The following is a 20,289-nucleotide window of genomic DNA, read 5'->3' on the forward strand; positions in this document are numbered from 1 at the left end:
TATATCTGCTAGGTAGGGCTTTTTCAGCCTCCTTCGGGCCCAGAGCGGAGGTGTGCACAAGGTCCAGGGGCTCGCTGTTCGGTGGCGATTGGGAATCGCTGCGATACGTGGAGCAGAGGAGGGTGAGAGCAGACGCTGCCTCTTGGTGAGGAGGGGACGTTCGGCTCCCGCAGGGAACAGGGGCGCGGGTCGGACAGAGCCGTGGACAGGCGCAGCTGCCCAGCACCAAGCGGGATTTCTGCGGGACCCTGCCAGCTCTGAGCGCCACGGGCCGCGGTGGGGGCTGAAGCCGGAGCCGTCGGGGCTGCGCGGCTCCAGGAAAGGGGAACGGGAGCAGCCGCGCCCCCGCTTCGCTCCGCCCCGCTCCGCCCGGCCGGGGCCGCGGGGGGCGGGCCGGGTGCTGGCCCAGAGACCGGGGTGGAGGGCGCTGTCCCGGCGGGCCGGGAAGCTGGGTCTCGTCCCGCTCCGCCCGCGGCGCCGAACCCAGAAATTGCGGCGAGAGCCGACGGGCCACTCTGCTCTGGGTCGTCCCCGCCCAGACAAGTTCAGGGCGCGCACCGCTCCACGGTACTGGATTAATCATTGCAGAGCCCGGAGGGCTCCTCCTGCCCGCACCGCCGCCCACTCCGCCTGCCCGCAGCCGCTCCGCCCGCTCCGCCGCTCGCAACTTTTCCTGCCTGTTGCGTGCAGCCAACATCCCGCCCGCCACCGCTCCGGCGGGGATGGGTTCGGCGGGGCAGCGGGGCTGGTAGCCTTCCCGGCAGCCGGAGAAGGCCCGGGGTGGTGCCGGGGATCTCCGCCCTCGCCGCTGTCGCTTGTCCCCAGGCTCGGCGGAGATGGAGGTGCAGCTGGGGGTCGGCCGCGTCTACCCGCGGGCCGGGGGCAGGACCTTCCGCGGGGCTTTTCAGACCTTCTTCCAGAGCGTCTGCGAGGCGTTCCAGACACCGCGGGAGGAACCGGGCGGCAGTCAGCCGCCGCCGGCCTGCCCTCCCAGCCCCCGGCCGCCGCCGGGCTCCCCCTCCGGGCTGCCGCCCCCGGAGCCCCGCGGCACCGGGAAGGCGCTGTCGGGGGGCGGCCCCGCCATGGGCTCGCCCTTCCCTGGCGAGCTGCGGGAGCTGCTGTGCGATGCGGGGGGGCTGCCGCTGCTGCCGCCGCCCGAAGCCGAACCGGCGCCCCGGGAGGACCCGCTGGGCGATAGCGCCAAGCAGCTCTGCAGAGCGGTCTCCGCCTCCATGGGCCTGGCGCTGGAGACGCTGGAGGCTCCGGCCGAGCCGCTGCCCCGCGAGGACTGCATGTTCGCCCTGCCCGCCGAGCCGCCCCGCAACCCCCACCCGCCCCCCGGGGACCCTCCGGGGCCTCCCGCCCCCGCTGCCTTCCTCGCAGCCGAGGCCGTCCTGGCGCTGGAGCCTCCCGCCGGGCCGGGGCTCTACCGGAGCTCCCCGGGACCCGCTGCCCGGCCGGCACCCAGTTTCGCCCCGGCCCCGCCGCCCGCCCGCGTCAAGCTGGAGAGCGCGGTGGGCGGCAGCTGGGGACCCCCGTGCCGGTACGGTGCCGAGTTGGCCCCGCCGGGCCCCGCCGGGCCCTGGACCGCCTTCTTCGCCGAGGAGGGGCAGCTCTACGGGCCCTGCGCCGAGCCGACCCCCGGGCCCTTCTGCGGGCGCGGGCCAGCTGCTGAGACTGCCGAGTTTGCCGCTGACGGATGGTACCCGGCGGGGCGGGCGCCCTTCGCCGCCACTACCGCCTGCATCAAGAGCGAGCTGGGCCCCTGGGCCGAGGGATACGCCGGCGCCTACGGCGATGTCCGGTGAGTATCGGCACCCTGCACCTCACCGGTATCTTGCATCCCGCTGGCTCCGGCATACTGCATCCCGCACCGCGCATCCCCCGCACTCCGCACGCTGCCGGCACCGGCTTCCTCTATCCCGCATCCCACCTCCCGTAGCTGCCCCGGCGAACGCCGCGGGTCTCGCCCCCCTCTGTCCCGGCTGCCCCCGAGCCCATCCCCGCCACAGTGACTTGATGCACCTCTCCGCTTCCCTGTCATCGACACGCTGTCCCTTGCGCTTTACTAGGCAAGACTGTGGCAGAAGCACTGCGGGAAACTCCCGGTGTTCTCCGCCGTCCCCCCATGCGTTTGTCTCGCGTCTCTTCTCTCCGCTCTCAGCTGCGGTACCGTGCGGGGAGCGGGGCGCTGCGCTGCCAGAACGGGCCGGGCTTGGCATGGAGTTAAAGATCTCACTGCATCTCGCTCCCCTGCGAGCTAGAGAAACGGGGCAGAGCCGGGTAACTGCTGAACGTACAGGCAGGGAAAGGCTGCCGGTGCTTTGGAGCTTTGTTTTAAATAGTGGTATAATATGTGCTTTAAAGTAGGGATGGGATAATATACCTGGGAATGCAGCAGAGGAGGAAAGGTTTGTGTGTTTGAGAAGAAGGTTCTGAATCACAAAAAATTTTACCTGCTGCATTAACCTCAAAGGAGGAGACGAACAGTCTGTGTAAAACGCGTACACAGCCACGGGCGTGATGCGTCGCGGCAAAGCGCGGGGGAATCGCTGCAGCTGACAGCAACGGGAGCCACGAAGTGAATGCAAAAGGATTTTTCTGCAGGCTCGGAGGCAGCCCCAGCCACAGGTGGTTGGTGCAGCCGCAGTCGGTGCACGGCTGGAGTTTCCCATCCACATGCTGACCCTCTGGTGCTCCGTGAGGTGTTAGTTTTCCTCTTTAGATTAGCACAGGGCAAACGCATCACACCTCCCGCTTCTGTGCTTGTTTTGCTGCTTTGAAATGCTCACAGCTTTACTCGGGCAGTGTAGTAATTAGCCAGACAAGCTTTTACTTGCGGATTTTATGAGGAAGTTGAGGGCTTGGCAAAAAATACTTAAAACCAAAAAGACTGAAAAGCTAAGAAAAGGTCACAATGAGTCCATCTGTGAGTGTCCTACCAGTGGCAGGAATTCCATGTACCCTGTGTAGGTGCCTCTGGAGCCTGGATAAATCTCTGCCAGTGGATAAATCTGAATAAATCAGTGCAGAGGGAGCTGGGGTGAGTAAAGCTGGAGGAGTTCAGCTGCCCCAGCACTGCTGGTGGATGGTGCCAGGCGGGGGGGTGGCTGAGCTGTGGTGCCTCTGCCTACGGAGCCCACACAGAGAGGGAATATCTCAGGGAGAACAGCCTTGGGCTTGCAGGGTGGTCATCAGACTATCCTGGGTGCTGGACTTGGGCAGCAGGTTTAGAACTAAATGAAATTTCCTTTATTTCTGTGGGAAATGATATATCCTTCAATGCCTTGTGGCTTTGTTCAGCATGCTGCATCCCTGTTCCCCCTTCCCCTGGCCCAGTAGCTCCCAGGGATCTGAGCTCCCACTTCTGCAGGGAACAGTGGAGTCAGAGCTAGCACAGAGTTTTAAAAATACAATTGTCTTGTCCTTTGAACTCTGTTGCTCATACACCTGGCTGCTGCAAGAGAACGCGAGGCTGATAGTATTTATCCTCCTCTCTGTGCCAGGGTTATATTTAATCTTAGCCAAATCTCTGTTAACTCTTCAGTGTGCTGCCCATCGATTGCTGTGGCTCTTGATTTTTCTCCTGGGTATGGGGCAGAGGCTGTGCCATGAGCAGCCTGTGCTGCAGCTGGAGCTGATGGCAGGCAGCAGGGCTGGTACGGAAAGGGGGCCAGGGCAGTGAGAACACTTTACAGGCAAGTTCCCTCTCTGAAGGATGCTCTGTTTTGGACCTGGGCTGCTTCCTTATGCCAGGTTTAGGTTCCTGCCTGACGTGGCATTGCACAGAAAGCTTTACCCTCTGATCCTTGGAAAATGCAGTCTTGGCATTTTCTCTGGGAGCAGGGAGAGCCCTTCCATGAGTCCCTGCAGCTTTATGAAGACGAAGGTGCTTTGGATCCCTCATCACTGTAGTGCTGGCAGCAGCTGCTGCAGGTGCAGCCCAGTCTTCACTGGAGAATTAGGAGCATTTTAAGGTGTGCTGCTCCTAGTTCTTTCCCTCTTTGCTGAGATGGGTGTGGATCTGTGCTGCCTGCCCTTTTGCTTGGATGGGGAGGGAGGGGGGAGGTGGGTTGTTTGGGTTTGGAGGTGCTGGGTTTGCTTCCTGCAGAGGAAACACAGTAGGCTTTAAAACATTTTTATTTCATTTGAAGCTTTTGATACAGTATACCTGATTGTGCCAGTAATACTTAAGTATAATTAGCAAATTAATCCAAGCTTTTCTTACACTGTGGAGTTTTAGCAGTTTATCTTTGTGCTCTAGTTACTGCATAATTATTACCAGCAGTCTGTGAGGTGACTAAATGGCCTGGTTATGAGTGATATGCAGCATTGATAGAATAAATCTAAAACTACAGCATCAAACTGACTTGTACAATCAAAACAGTGGTGGGTGAGTGAGTGAGTGATGCAGGGCTGCTTGGTTTGAGCTAAAATGGAATCAAATAGGGAGCTCTTACTGAGGCAATGGAAACAAAGGTGATACATGAACTTCAGGGGTAATTGGCTCAAAAAAATCTAGCGGTCCATGTAGTTTCAAATGCTTCTTAAGTGGCATTTGCTGTTACCACTGTTCCCTGTTTAGTGTCCCTGTGTCTGCTGGTCACACCTACCTGTAGATTCCTTTCTCTGGCTGGGTTGCAATCAGTTTGGATGAGTGCCCTGTGTTTGTGCATCACCCTGGCATAATGACTGTAATCTTTTTGTGGCCAGCACTCTAATTCTGATACTGGTTACAGATAATACCTGTCATGATTTCTGCCTGCCTAGGGAGGAGATAAGATTCTGATAAGAAGACTGAGGGTGGGTGATTACCCTAACAGATGAGAAGAGGCAGGAGCCTATTCTACCCATCCCCTTCCCCAGAGTGGGTGTGGGGGTCCAGTCCCTCATCTCTTCACTGGTGGGACTCTCGAGCCCCTGGGAGAAGGGGAGGACCCTCCCCTCTGTCCTGTCGGTGTGACCCTTCTGCTCAGAAGGCTGGCAGTACAATTTAAATATTTCTTTTGAAGACAAGTGGTGTGTGTGGGAATGCTGTGTCTGAAGCCTGTCCCTCTGCCAGCTTTGTCAGATGTACCCACGGTCTTACTGTGGTGTGAGCTGCCAGGCTGTGACACTTGGCTGTCCTGGCTTGAGCTGAGGTTGTGGAACAAGTGATCCTCAGGCAGGGAAATGAGTTGCTGGGATGCTCAGGCCTCTCTGAGGACAGACCCTCATGACCAGGAGGAGCAGCAGGGATGGGTGCTGCTGGTGTCCCCGCTGCTGGGAGCAGCATGGTGCTGGTGATTCCTGGAAATCTCTGCCTCCAGCCCCTTCCTGCACCCCCGGGAAGGCGTGGGACCATCCCGAGTGGGAATACAGCAGAAACACTGTAGCCAGGCGGGAATGCTGGATGCCATGGGCAGCCCCCACCCTGCCCAGGACCCTCCAAGGCCACACTTGGTTCCAGGCAGGACACAACGGGTGGCTCTGTGTCCGTGCCAGGCTGGCACCTTCCAGCAGTATGTTCCTGGGCGAGCAGGAGATAACCCAGCAGTGCCTGGAGAGTGAACCCAGGTGGGCAGTGGGAGGGAATTGGTCAGTGGAAACAGGAGCTGGTCAGAAGTTGGACTATGTGTGTGGTGGGAAGGGATGGCTCTCACAAGCCTGCTTCCAGCTGGGAGGAGAGCTGGTAGCATTGTCAGACCCTGCAAGAAGGAGGTCCAAAATTTCCTAAAATATTGGAATATTTTTTAGTCATATAGGCACGTCTGATTTTGGTATGCTGAAAGCAGTTTCATTTCACAGATCACAATTAATTTATAGTGGAGAGCAGGAGTTCAGGTCTTTTGCACTTTTCTGTCATTCATGCTGATTAAGTTTTTATCTTGGTACTGAGCTTCATTCATATTTTCTAAATTACTTATTGTGAAATGCCTGTCCTAATTTGCCATTGCTGGATTGGCAATTGTTATTTGAATTGGCTTTGGGTCTGTACTTGGCACGCTCACCGGTGTCTGTCCACTGGGCTGTTTGGTTTGAAATGGATACTTCCCTCTTGTGATTGTGGGCTAGAATTACAAAGTTAAAAAAGAAAGAAAAAAATCTTAATTTATCATCCCTTGGAATGCTTTTATCAAGTGAGCAGTTACTGAAATAAAACTATTCTGTGGGAGACTTTCTACAACTTCCGATAAACCCCGTTTTTTTTCCGTGAGCTGGTGCTCTGGCAGAGCCCAAACATCCGTGCAGGGGTTATACAGCTCTGAGAGTTAAACATGGGGAATACATGGAAAAGCAGCTCCCCAGTTACCCTTGCACCTCCACCCACACCTGAGTTTTTAAAGGAGGATTTTAGTGTTTGGTACATGGCAAGGTGGTCTACAATGCCTTGAGGTGTATCAACTGTGCTTATTCCACTTAATTTTCCACCCCATTCCCCTTTAGCATTTTTGGGGCTGACAGTCTTGGAAAATTCCTCAAGCAGAGTTTGTGCAGCCAGCCTGTTGTAGTGCTGGGGAGATGGACTGAGTCTGAAAAGCACCTGAGAGCTCATCCCAGCTTTGGCAGGGAGTGGGCACAGCCTGAGGACACCCCAGCAGTCCCACGGGGTGGAGAGTGTCTCCCTGGCAGGGGGCAAAGGAGCTGTGATGGCCTTGTCTGTGTGGCAGAGTGTTCCTGGCTCTTGGACTGGTGTCACCTTGAGCAGCCCTCCAGTGCTGGGGGGCAGCCGGGCTCCTGGGTTTTCCTGGGGCAGGAAAGCAGTGTGGGCACTGGGATTTTCACTCTACCCTGGTATCGACAGTCACTGCACACCGTGTGGACCACGAGCAGCTTTATTTTTTAAACAATAATAGTGATGTGAGTCAGCTCATTAAAATAAAAATGAACTGACCTAGTTGCCACGGCAGAGGCTCGTGAGGGAGGTGCTGCATCCATCTTCCCTTTCCCTGCTGCCTCTTCCCTGGTGCTGGCTCTGATGCTCCACCAGGTCCAGCTGCAGCCTCAACCTCTGCCCAGGCTGGGGGGCAGGGAGGGGCAGAGGGAAGGGGGAGCTGGGGGGAGCCCCCTGCCCTCATTGCCCAGGTGCTGCCATGCTCAGGTCACCACCCAAGGCTCTGGGCAGTACCCGTGGTTGTTGCAACACTTTCTGCTTAAAAATAACGATCACAACCCTGACTCTTCCCATGAGTGTTTTGAGGTTTGGTGTCTCCTCTGACAGTGGTAACAATGCAACAGGTAACAGGGCTTTGTGGTGCTTAGGAGCAGCAGTGCATGTAGCAAAACAGGAATTATTCCCCCTCCTAGCTGGGGGGACATGAGGTTTGTCACCAGCCGGTGGCTTTGGCAGGAGCAGCTGAGGGTTCCTGGCAGCCCTCGGAGCTGGGCTCCTGGGGGACTTGTCCTTAATTTTGGGAGTGAGTCCCTCACAAGTGTACTGGTGTGCTGGACTGTATGTCCTGCTGACCTGAGCAGACCCAAGTGCTGTCCTTGGGGATGCCTGACCCCGTCCAACCCCAGGACACTGTTTGCAGGATTAGGGGCTACAGGAGTGCAGCTGCTCACCCTGGGGCACCCGTGCAGGAGCCTCCACACTGCCCAGGGACAAGTCAGGCAAGGGGTCCAGCAGGACTCTCCTGCCTCTGCCTTCCATCTAATTCACACCATCTCAGCAAAGGCAAAAAGAGCAAAGCCAACAACACTCCTCTGCAATTCAAAACTCCCCAGCCCCCTGTCTGGAGAGGCCTTTTTAAAAACTGAGACCAAAGCTGAGTGTTGACATGTCCTCGTAAGAGGTAAGAGTAATTTATTGGATTAAGTGATTTTGCAGTAGTAGAAATAATCTTAAAATACAGCCCATCTCTACAGGTATTTTTAGCTGCTGCCCTTTCCCCAGGCAGCAGTTCCACCGGGGTGGGAATTGGATGCTGCCTGCCTGGAGGCATCCAGGGTGTCCATCCAAATCAGGGTGAATTACACCCGAGTGCTCTGCAGGACCCTGGTGGCTTTTCTGTGTAATCAAAAAGCAGAATGGAGCATAAGGTAATAAATAAGCAAGAATCCCCCTGTGTTTTTGCTGGGTGCCTCTACCAAGCCATGGGCCACACTGGGCTCCTTGAGATTGCAGGCAAGGTGGCTGCTGCTTCCACAACAGTTCTGGGAGCTGCATTTCCTAGAATGCTTTATATGGAGTCCCTGGGACATGTTCAGTTCCTGGGATGAGGTGAGAAAACCCTGGCCTCTGTTTCCTCTCCCCCGTGTTCTCGCCATCCAGGAAGGCCTCGGAGAGCTGCTTCTTTTCTTTCCCAAGATGATACTTTACTTCTTTTTCTGTTTTTTTTCTCACCACCCTTTAGCAGTTTGATTGCTGTTACATATTTCAGCTGCATTAGCTTGTTTGCTGGCTAGAAATGGCAGAAAAAACGCTTTGACCTTGGCCTGTGTGCTGAGAACAGAGTCCAAGCACAAGTTTTCTGTATCAGTGCTCTCCTCTCAGAGGCTCCTGCATCCTCCCCCTCCCTGCCTATCTGGAGCAGGCAGCAGCAGCGTCTGCTCCTCTCCTGGGGAGGCTCTGGATGGGCTATCTCGGCACCTCCTCCTTCCTCCTGTAAAGGAGAGAAGAGGAGAAAAGTAATTTGTGTGCAGATCAGGTTAATTGCTTTCATCCAGGTGGCAATTGGGCGTGTTGACTGGAAAATGAACAGCTACGTAGGGACGTTGTTCAGATACCTACGATTTTCCCTGGAGCTGTGTGATCTTCTGCTTGCATCAGTATTCTCTTCTTGCCCAAATGCCCCTCCAACCCTGGCCCTGCAAGAAAGCAGCACAGCCCCTTGTCCCTGCTGAGACACGAGGTTGTTCTCTAACCCTCCAGGTCACCCCCATCCCTTCTCCCACTGTCTGGAAGTGCTGTCTCTGTTCTGGGTGGCAGATGTCCAGCTCAGGTCTGAAGCCTGGAGCTGTGGGTCCCAGGGGACTGTGTCCCCTCCTCGGCTGGCTCCAGGTTTTGTCCCTTTGTGTGCTTGTATGCTCCAGCATGTGTGAGGTCATCCCAGCTTGCTCAGCCCCTTCACACGGATTTAGCTTTCTGGTTTGCTGTGACTTGCTTTGTTTTTGTGTCCCCTGTGGCTGGAGAGGAAAGTCTTTCCTGATGATATGATCTTCCACTTGCAAAGAAATTTGTTACTTCCCAATCTGTTCCTGATTCCCCAGGAACATATTTAAACAGTTAGGGAAAAAAAAAAAAAAAAAAAAAAAGCAGTGCAGGGATTTTTTTTTCCTTGTTTACGGCACAGCCTCTGCTGGGTGCCAGGACCTTGGTCCTGGGCCCTTCCAGAGGGGGCTTGGAGAGGGAGCAGGGGTGTGTGGCTAGAGGAGCATCCTCCCCCCGGGCTGGGCTGGGGGTGGCAGCTGTTTGGGGGTCTCTTTGCTCCCTTTGCACGGGCATGGGGCAGAGCTGGGGGGGAGGATGGGGCTCTGACCCCACACACCCCCCAGCTGCCTGGGAGTTGGGGTCAGGGTGGGCACTTTGGTGGCTTGGTCCCGAGATGAGTGCCTTGCTGCTCATGTACCAGAGAATGCAGAGAGCACTCTCAGGACTGGGAGGCCTAAAATTAGATTTGGCAGTGTTGGTTTGCAGGAGGGCTGGAAAGCAGACAGTTCCTGGCTGCTGTCATTCTTTGCCTGCTTGGCAGGGTGAGGGGTGAGGCAGGTGAGGTGCTGGGCTCCTAAACAGTCCCAAAAGGTCCCTGTCTCTCTCTGTCCATCACTGCCCAGTGGGGCCGGTGTCTGGGCAGATTTTGGTGCCTGTGGTCACTGGGGAACCTCCCCCACACACCGGTCCCCTAGGATCAGCCAAGCATTGCTGCAGCTGGAGGGTTCTGCCCTCCCAATGTCCCAAGAAATGCTTTCAGGCCCCAAAATGACAGCTCTGGCTGATTGTACTTCACTAGAAGAAGGTACCAGCACCAGGGCAGTGCTTCCTGGGCTGTCTGTGAGCCCCTGCTGGGGCTGCTACCAGCACAGAGCTGTGAGCCAGGGGGACCTGCTAGGTTGTTAGCTGGGTGCTGTGGGATGCTGAGGAATTTTTGCCTCTGCTACTGAGCTCAGAGCTAGCTCAGGGATATGTGAAACCTTCCTTATAATTTGTGTGTTTACTCTCTCTGAGATGACTCAAAGCACGATCTGCTTTGAGGGCACAGGGAGATGATATTGTTGCGTAAGTTGTGAAGTCTCTAGAAAACAAGTGGTTTGCCAGCAGAGCTGAAGGGAACTTTTGCAGATATAGCTTATACCTGCTTCCAGACACAATAAAGAAAAGCATTTTTATGCTCCTGCTGTTGCAGCTTTTGTGGCATTGGTTTCCTTGACAATAATTCCACTGCCAAATGAAGGGAGGGAAATACTACGTGTTTTAAATATCTGCATCTGGCAGTGACTCCTGACGTCCCTCTGCAGCACAGCTGGGAGCCTTCCTGTGATGGTTCTGGTACCGGGGGGCTGCGGGCTCAGTGGGGCAGGGGGGCTCTGGCGTGCAGCCCCCGTTTACCCTGACTTGTCCTCCAGTGGAGGAACCTGGAGTGGGATGATCTGGTGGGTTCCCAGGGACTCCTGCAGGAGCAGAGGTGGTGGCATCCCCAGCTGGGGGTCTTCATCCTCCTAAGAGCAAGGCCTGGTGAATAAGTGCCTGTCACACGTGTGGGGCAAGGTGTGGAGCTGTGTTCACACTTCCTCTTCATGGAAGAATGTGGCAGCTTATGCTGGAGCTGTGGCACCCCCAGGAGCCTGTGCGATGTGGTGGGAGGTTCTCATGTTCTGCTGGTCTCTTGGAGGAGGTCAGGCTCAGTGGCTGAGCAGTGGCTCAGCACCAAGAGTTCTCCAAATTGCTAAACCTGCTGCAGAAAGAGGAGAAAACCCTGTTTGAGCAGCCAGTTCAGTCCCAGGGCATTCGAAATGGAGATCTACTCAGTGCTGAAAAAGCCATAAAATGGGGGAAGTTTTCTTCCAACCCTTGCAGAGGGTGAGGCATAGGACAGTGGTGTCCAAGAGCTATTAAATCTTGGAGATATCTTGGAAAAGGACCTGTCAGCAGAGTCTGCAGCTCACAAATAAGCCTGGCTTGAGCATACTAGTCAGTTGGTTCAAAATACGGCCTGCTTTGATAAGCAGGCGAGCAATTTGAAAGTTTCACATTCCCATGGAATTAATGGATCCATTTGAATGCAACTTGACACACATCACATAAAATGTTAACCCAGCACCTCATAACTAGGAAAGGTGCCATACCCTTTTTTTAAATTATAGAATGAAAATGTCAAACATGACAAGGGGGTGGAGGTTCTGCTGCCTGTGGGCTGGAGGTGACAATGTGGGCTCTGCCAGCAGTGCTGGAGGGACAGCAGCCTGGGGTTCCCCTGGGTGCTGGGGAGCCAAGGCTGGTGGAGGAGATGTCCATGGGGTGGAGGGGAGCTCTGCCTGCCCAACCAGAGGGGTGTGCAGGGTGCCTGCAGCTGGCTCTGCCATCAGTCCTGGGTTGTCTCTCTAGCTGTGGCTGTTGTTCTCAGCTGGAGGCACAATGTCACTTGGATGATTGGCCAAATGATTTGTGGGGATACCTTGGGCAGCAAGTGGCCTTGAACTGGCCCAATCATCTATGGTGCTCTGGCTGCCCCTGGCCACGGGTCTGTTTGTGCTGCTGCCACAGAGCACCTCTCATCCCTGCCTCCTGCCAGGGAAAGGAGAAGTCTGGGATCAGATACCACCCAGCAGAGCTCTGGGGGCAGGAGCAGGGACTGCCTGTCTGGTTCATGAGTGCTGTGCTGGCACCGAGACCCGTGGGCTGCAGAACCAAAAGGAACATCCATCTGCAGGTGTGGAGAGAGCAGCTTTGGTCTCTGCTTCTCAACAGCCAGCAAGGAACTCACATCTTCTGTTTGGAAGTGTTTAAAAAGTGTCCCTGCACTTAGTTTTTGCTTAGGGAAAGTTAAATGTCTCCCTGTGAAAGCAGACTGATCGTCCAAGCCTGCAGTAGCCCAGCAAGTGCAGGATCAGCCAGGGAGCTTCCTGGAGGACTGTGAGCAGTGCTCCCTGCCTGGTGTGATGGCCACGTCCCTGGGCATGAGATGCAGGGATCAGAAGTATCTCATTATTGGTGATTTTCTTTGTAGGCACGTTTTCTTTTTGCCAGCAGAGGACATAGGTTTGAAACTGAAAGATTATGATGTGGGCTACACTATCTTAAAAAATATGAGTCAGGACAGATGGTTCCCTTGGAAAATAAGTAGGGATAAGTAGGCAAGGATGCCAAGGCCTGGTCCTTGGAGGCTCTAGGTGACTCTGCAGTCACCAGGACGATGCGGTGCTCAGCACTGATGACCTTGGGTGCTCCTCAGGGCTGAAGCTTGCTTGTGTGACTCCTGTTTTGGTTTTTGTCCCCTTTGTGCTTCATGATTAGGTGAGCTCCTGTCTTCAGTAACCTTGCAGTACATTTATGCCGTCCCTTGCCATAGATACCTTCTCTGTCTGGGGAAATCAAGTGTTTCTTCTCCTCTGAGCTGATTAATTTAGGCTGCTTTCTGAACTCACTGCTTGGAGATGAGGTTTTAGGCAGAAGGTTTTGTCTCGGTTCTGTATGCTGCCTGCCTGTGGAGGCTGCAGAGGGGGATAGCTCTAGGGACATTTAGGAAAACCCCTTGTCATAGTTTTTATTTCAATGCAATGAAGATTACGTCCCCCTCACTGTCCCTTTGCCCCATCCCCTGCAGGCTCTGGGATGCAATCTCACCTCCCCCTGCTATGCGTGAAAACAAGGCTTGGGCCGTTTAGAAACATATCCAAGGCTACTTAGAAAAAAGGAAATAAATTCAGTGTACAAGGCTGCGTGTTTATAGATTAAACTGCTCAAAGCATTTTAGCAGATGGGAGGGTTTAAGATTTCTGTGCAGCCTGGCCATGGGGGTCAGTGTGGCTCCGTGGCTTCTGCCTGGGGATCCAGCTCAGCTGGAGCTGGTGACAGTGGAATGGGCCTGTGCAGGTGGAGGTGGGACTGGAGCCCAAAATGAGCAGTTGTGCTCTGAGCTAAATGGGGGTCCTGCACCTCAGTGTGAGCCACAGACCTTCATCCAGGCCTGAGCCCCACAAACTCCATGGATGGAAAGCCTGTTATTTTTAATGTTGTGTTTGGAAATATCTTGCAAAGGTGATGCCACTTTAAAGGCATATAAAGGCAAATAACATAAAAATGATAGTGCTTGAGATGACTGGATGAGACTCTGTGTCATCCAGGTTCACGTGCATGTGCTCATTCAGCTCCTGGCTCAGCATCTTCCTGAGTGTCACAGCCAAGCAGATTTGTAGATACCCAGGATGCTAAAGCCCCAGCTGCTTCCCTGGAGGGCAGGGTGTGGGACCAGGAACCTGCTGGTCAGGCTGGGACGAGCTGGGGTGCAAATCCCAATTAGGGATTCCCCCAAGGCTGCTCCAGCTGAGTCCCCATGTTTGCAATGCAGCATGTTGTGCTTTAGCAGGCACACTTCTGGACACAGAAGCAGCACCAATTCCAGGCTGGCAGATGCAAAGATGGGCACAGAGGAAAGCAGGCAGAGAGCTGAGGGCATGAGGAGGCTGTGCAGGGAGCAGCCCCCAGTGTGTTGCTGTGCTCTGCTGCGCTGCTCTGCTGCAGCTGTTGGAGTGATTTTTAACATGGAAAATGTGGGCAAGCTGAATCACAGAATCACAGAATCCTAGGGGTTGGAAGGGACCTCGAAAGATCATCTAGTCCAAATGAAGGAGGCAGAAATTGAGTTTGTGCAGTTATGTAAGAGTGATGGAAAGCAGAGGGAGGGCAGGGAGGCTGCATCGTGTTGCACTAGGACTACTGAAGGAGTTAATTTTGAGTTAGGTGTGGACTGGGGAGGCCGTGCAGGTGGAGCACCCAAGGTGCCTTTACATGGTCTGGTCTGCCCTAGGTTCAGGGGGAGGCAGCTGTGCCTTGGCTCCTTTTGGGCTGTGTATGCCAGCTGCTGCTAAGATGGAAACTTCCTCTGTGGGGTATGAGAAGGGGTTGGCTTTCCCCTGCCCTTGGTTTTCTGTGTGTGTTGTGAAATCTTGGCTGTTTGGTGACATGAACTATTGACAAACAAGAGCCTGCATTGCAAAACTGTGGCTCCTGCTCTGCAGGGGTATTTGCATGTGGCAGGAGCTCAACAGACTCACAGAACCCTCCTGAACTGACAGCAGAATTCCTCCCATAGCCATAAGATAGATACTGAGGTTGTTTTTTCTCCCCCTGGGCGCTGCTCTGCTCCTCTGGGAGCAGCCCTGACCTTGGCCTTCAAGCTGGAATCTCTGCTGGAATCTCTGCCCCCGTCCCACTGGCAGTTGTGTCTCCCATGCTGCCTATGTCCTGCTCCAGGCTCCTCTGCCAGGCTGACACTTGCCACATATTGTGCACACTGTCGACACCAATCCTGGGGCCCTCCCCGTTTCTGTGGGGCTGGGGTTGGTCAGCCCTGGGTGTCCCCATCACCCTGCAGGGTGGATGCCATCAGCTGGGACCCCCAGGGTCCATCCACTCCGTCAGGGCAGGATTGGCTGAGCTGTGGATGCTGCTGTTAAAAAGATGAGGGATCACTCAAAATGTTTCTTAATATCCTCTTAAGAAAAGAGGATAAAACTGCTGCAAAAGATGGTAACCAGGCAGATCTGATTTGGACCAAGAAGTTGTGTTGGCTCAGTGACTCTTGGAAGCCAGTTATCCACTGTTTTGACAAAAAGCCAGTTTTTGCAAAGAGTTTCAAATGCTGTGGCTCCTCATAGTCTGGCCAGGTGCTGAGGTCTACCCTGAGGTCTATCCTGACACCCCTCCCAAAAAGCACTTGGGTACCTGGGGGCAGGACGGGACCAGCCAGGAGGGAAGCGTGGGGGATGTGGCTGGAGAGGAGGACAGGGTCTTTGGGCATCTTGGTGCTGTGGGTGGCCAAGTCCTCTCCCACCACCCTGGCTCATGGGGACCTTCCTGGGGCTGCCCAGGAGAGATTTAGGTTGGAGCTTGGGAGCAATTTCTTCTTGGAAAGGGTTGTCAGGGCCTGGCCAAGGGTGCCCAGGTCAGGGCTGGAGTCCCCATCATCCCTAGAGGGGCTTCAGACTCTGGAGATGTGGGGATGAGGGACATGGAGTACTGGGATTTGATACTATTAGGTTTGTGGTTGAACTCGATGATCTGAAAGGTCTTCTCCAATTTAAATCATTCTGTGATTTTTCTTATGACCTAATCCAAGGTTTGCAGCACCATGTGAGCTGTGGGCTGAGCTGGTTGGGAGTGGTCAGAGGGGTGGAGGTGAGGAGCTCTGCCCCGGTGCTGCTGCTGCCCTCTCCTTGTGCTTGGCACCTTCTCTGCAGTGCCAGGGCTGCAGGAGGCTGTGGGTGCTTCCTCAGCAACACTTGCAAGAGGTTATGTCAAAACTGGGGAAAGCAGTGAGGGGCAAAGATGTCCCCAGGTCCTCCTGGAAGTTGGTGCTCTGCCCCTCCTAACACCAGGTTTCCATCCCCATCCTATTTTCCATCTACCCAGGGTAGAAGCCCAGAATGGGTTCTCCTGAGTACTGAGCTGGCAAGTGGTACACATGAAGCTCCATAATCCACACTGCTTTGCTTCCAGCAATTAATCATAAATATGATATGGCAGGCCCTGCAAATTCTGTTTCTTGCTCTGAGGTTTGTTTTTGCCCTTCAGTGGTTGCCAGTGCCTTGCTCAGCCCGTGGGGCCATCCCAGGGCAGTGAACTTGGTGGCAGTGTCCCCAGGGGACACAGAGGCAGTGCTTTTAGCCCTGGCATGGGCACAGGCTGGGACACATTCACTGCAAATGGTTTATGCTTTCACCAGAGGCCTGATTTTAGTAGTTGTGAGGATGAGCAGGGCATCCTGGAAGAAGCCTCAGATCCCAGCATGGTCTTCTGCATGGTCTGGCTTTCTCGTCGCGTGCCTCCTTTCTGATCAGTGCTTGGCTTGTCCCATCACCAAAATTCTGGGTTTTGCCATGAACGTTGTGCCAGGCACCATTGGCTGGGCTCCCCCACATCTGGTCCTGACCTCACTGCTGACCCTTTTCCCTGCCCTCTTGCTGTTTTACCCTGCAGGTTGGAGACTGGCCGTGAACATGTCTTGCCCATTGATTATTACTTCCCACCTCAGAAGACTTGCCTGATCTGTGGTGATGAAGCCTCTGGGTGCCACTATGGAGCCCTCACTTGTGGCAGCTGCAAAGTCTTCTTCAAACGGGCAGCTGAAGGTAAGGTGTGCAGAGAGAGGAGGGAAGATCGTGCCCACGTCTGGGCATTGGCTTTCTCTACCAAAGTATCCCAGTGGTGCTCAGCTGATGTGGTCAGAGCGCTGCTTCCACATCAGTTCCAGCATCAAGCTGCGTGCTTTCTGAGTCACGTTTCCCTCCATTCATCTCCCGTGCCAGGAGTGGACTTGGCAGCTGTAGGACGGGGCTGTGCCCCAGAGGACAGCAGCATCCTGTTGCCATAACAAGATTGTCAAATAACATCGACAGATAATAAGTTTGGCACTTTTCCCCAAGTAAATAATTTACAGATATATCTCTGCTATGCACCAGCTCTGTGTAAAGCCTGATGAATTGGCTCGTGCAGCCAGAGTAAATAACATGCTTGTTTAAGTCAGCAAGTTATTGTTGATTTATAGTAAGTGGAGCCTTGGCTCTGCCTGCCAGATGAAGTGATGGTGTCAGCTGGTGGGTCCTGAAGCCCTTCTGCTTTTACACCAGGGTGTGCTCCATGCAGCATGGGCTGAGGCTGCTTGCACAGCCCTGCAGCGTGTGGGGTGTTCCTGCTCCTGATTGTGTTATCGCATTAATTTAAATGGTCTTTATGCCTCTTCTAAGTTTTTAAGCCTCAAGCAGGTTAGAAGTGTCTAGTTGCACTGGGCCAGACAACAGCAACCATTTGCCTTTCCCCTGGATGAGTGTGGAACAAAGTGCTGTGAGGAGCAGCAGTGGCGGGGGGGGCTGCTTGAGTGGCAGGTCTCACCTTACCCTGAGGTACATGGAGAGAGGCTTTATTTTGGAGAAAAGACAGTAAATCAGACTCCTTTAAAATACTGAGTGCAGGGTAGTGGTAGGTGATGATTTCTATCCTGACTCCTGGAGATTCTCTAGCCTGACCTGTCTTTCTTGAAGCTGAGGACCAAAATTGAAAGATGATATCTCAGTGTGGTCTTGTGTTTTAAAGTCCATAAAATGCATCTCCAAAAAGCATAGCTTACCTTTGGAGACTTTTACAACAGCAAATCAGCAAGTGTCCCTGATAGGAAGAGAAACCTTTTCTTCTTCTTCTGCTACCTTCCTGCTGCTGGTAGGAACCAGAAGCCTGTGATGGGCTGGGAACTGAGGGCAGCACCAGCAGATCACCTCTGGGGGGAATGGAGAATAGATAGACATGTAGCTTTTCTTTTATCATATTCTTTGCCTAACACATTACTGAGCTTATCTGGCAATAATTCAGGGATATTTAAGAAGATTGTACATGCATACACAGGCTTCTAAGGGTTTAGAAAGGGAAAAGATTAAAAAAAATTGTGACATTGATTCTTCTTCCCTTTTGAAACACATTGTGATTAATGTAGTTTCCAGCAGAGCTGATCTTCCTGTTTTGATAAAAAAGTTTGACAGGTTGTTTTTTTTGTTGTTGTTGGTGTTTTTTTGTTTGTTTTTGTGTTTGTTTGGTTTTTTTTTTCAAAGCTCAACTGGTTCTTCTAGAAAGATGCTGGAAAGGTTAACAGAAAAAGCCTGGACGTTGTCCTGATCTCTTTCTGTTGTGTCTCTTGATTTATAGGCTCTCCAGGTTATATTTAGGCCACCTTTAAAACAGTCTCTGAAGATTCTTCAGCTCTGATACAGACTTCCTCACTTGCAGAAGACCAGCTCATTTTTGTGCTCAAACCTGGGGCTGGTCCCTCCTCTGCCCCACTCTGGGGTCCCTGCCCTGGGGGTGCAGTGGGTTGGGGCTCCCAGCTCTGCTCTCCTGCTGCTTCTCTGCTGCCTGGTGTACTGGCAGCCTGCACAGGAGCACTTCTACTTCTCCTGGTTCCTCTTTCTCCTGCAATAACAAAGAGCTGGTAAACCAAAAGTGCATCCACCTCAACAGAGATTTTGTTTCTCATCAACATGAGTAGGTGGGGCATCACCGTGCGTGGTCAGAGTGGCTCAGATGACTTGAAGACTTTAGGGTTATGATATCACACTTGTCCCCAAGACAGAAAAATGCGTTAAACACAACACACATACCAAGGAATTGGCAGTCCAGGGGTTCCTGTTGTCCCATCCAGGAAGAGAGTCACCTTCGTGTTCCCTGCATCCACCCCTGAGAGGTGGTAGAACCTTCCTCATCCCTCCAAGACTGCACGAGCTCTGCTGGCTGTGTCAGCCAGCTCTGAGCTCCCACACTCTGTGTGGTGTTCCTGGCAGCACAAGACTGGGGTACCTCAGGCTGTGTTTCTGCTGAGAGTGCCTTTAAGTAGCAGAAAGCTAAATGAAAAAGTAATGCAGCATTTGGCAAATTTCCTGGCGGGCTACGAGCCTGACTGCTGTGCAGTCTGTTCCCTTCCCATCAGTCACTCTCCATATGAATTGTTGTTCTACATCCTGACCTGCTGAGGATTAGCCTTGAATCAGAGAAATATCTCCAGGCCTACTCAGCAGTTTCTTGCTGGTTTTCAAGATGACAACGCATTACAGTGAACTGTTCATAAAGACCATTACTGTGTGTTAAAGTTCTTCTCCTTCCCCTGGCTGACCTGGAACTGCAGAAGACTTCTGTGCTGTTGTAGCACCACGATGCTCCTGTTGCAGTGTTGAGTTTCTCACTACCCTTGGTGTGTTATTTGCCTTAAAAATCAGTGGCAAAAGCAGAAGGTTGAATACCAAGACCCTTGAAAGCTCAGGCCCTCCTCCTGACCTTTTGCTTTCTTTAGTCTTTTGGTACATACAGGTGACTTTTAAGAAAATTACTTTGCAAAGATAGTTTTTCAACAGTGCCTTAGCATTGGTTCCCAAGAGCTTCATATTTGCACCCTCTTAGGTTAAAATTATTTCTGAAGTGGGAACTTCAGGGCTGTCCCAGAACCAAGCCCAGGCCCAGCTCTCAGCACAGCCAGTGACAGTGACCAGGGTTTTTACAGAACAGAACCAGATACCCTGTGTTGGCCTTATACCCCACCTGTTATAATTCACTTTATGCATTGAAATACAAGGATGTAGTTCTCTTCCAAAGTGCCTTTACCAGGCTTTCACATTCATAACTGTAAATCTTACTCCAGACATTTGCACAGATTACTTTCTGGGAGAGAAGCTCTTGTGGGCACAATAATTCATGTGGCAACAGGCTCTTGGGTTAAAAAACTTCTCTGGATTGAGCAACTAATCTTTGAACATAAATCTGTATTTGAGACTGTAGAACTGCTCTTACCCAGGCACTCATTGCAGGTGAGGAGTAGAAGGAGCTGGGGGTGGCAGAAGTGTCTTTCTGCCTGGCTGAGGGGGCACTGGAGGGAGCCTGAGCCTGGGGGGTCCCAGTGGTGGGACCAGAGGTGCCTGGTCCAGCAGTGTGGGGGTCCCTGATGAGCATCGTGGCCATTGGGGAGGTGAGGGTGGGCAGGGCAGGATGGGTGGCTTCACTGGGACAGTGACAGGGGATGGTTCCTTCCTCAGGTCACGGATTAGTTTCACAAACCACATCCACAGCTGGTGATGGTGATGACAAGGGAAATAGTTTTCTCCAGTAATTAAAAGAGCAATTTCTCTGTTCTTAGGAGTTAGAGCAAGCTGAGCAAGCTGCTTATTCCCACGCTGAGCAGAAGTAGGCTCATGGGTATCTGTTGCATGGCCGTTTGTTTCCATATTAATGGCTTAAAATAAACAGTGCTAGGCTGGGCATGTGTGGTGAGCAGAACGTGGGTTCCTGCTCCACAATGTTTATTTTGTGTACCAGGAAGCAGGCCCTCACCATTTCAGCAGAATCACTGTACCATGACTGTGGATGAGGTGTTGACTGCAACTTAAGGTCTTGCACTCACCCGAGCCCACGGGCAGGAGTTGATGTTGTAGAGACTCCTCTAATGAGCCCATTCTGTGTGCAGTGTTCTGGGGGGATGGATCCCCCCGGATCCCTTCCCAGCTGGGTGCTGCTGGGGGGGGACAGCTCAGTTGCCTCTTTGGGCCAGGCTTGAACTCCTCTCCCAGATCTCCATTGCCATGGGGACAGAGCAGGGTGGGGGACAGGCCTGGGTGCTG

At 53.4% G+C, this 20,289-nt stretch overlaps 1 protein-coding gene across 1 annotated transcript in view; it reads left to right on the forward strand.

The window, feature by feature from the left end:
- The first annotated feature begins 409 nt into the window (after positions 1-409).
- The window catches only part of AR (androgen receptor), a 34,199-nt gene continuing 14,319 nt past the window's right edge, over positions 410-20,289 (forward strand). Inside the window, exons 1-2 of the mRNA XM_030448859.1 lie at positions 410-1,804; positions 16,118-16,269. Coding sequence (XP_030304719.1) covers positions 837-1,804; positions 16,118-16,269 — 1,120 coding nt within the window. The 5' untranslated portion in view covers positions 410-836. The remainder of the gene's footprint in view (positions 1,805-16,117; positions 16,270-20,289) is intronic.

This window comes from Calypte anna, chromosome 4, assembly GCF_003957555.1.
Source record: "Calypte anna isolate BGI_N300 chromosome 4, bCalAnn1_v1.p, whole genome shotgun sequence".
Lineage (NCBI taxonomy): Eukaryota > Metazoa > Chordata > Aves > Apodiformes > Trochilidae > Calypte > Calypte anna.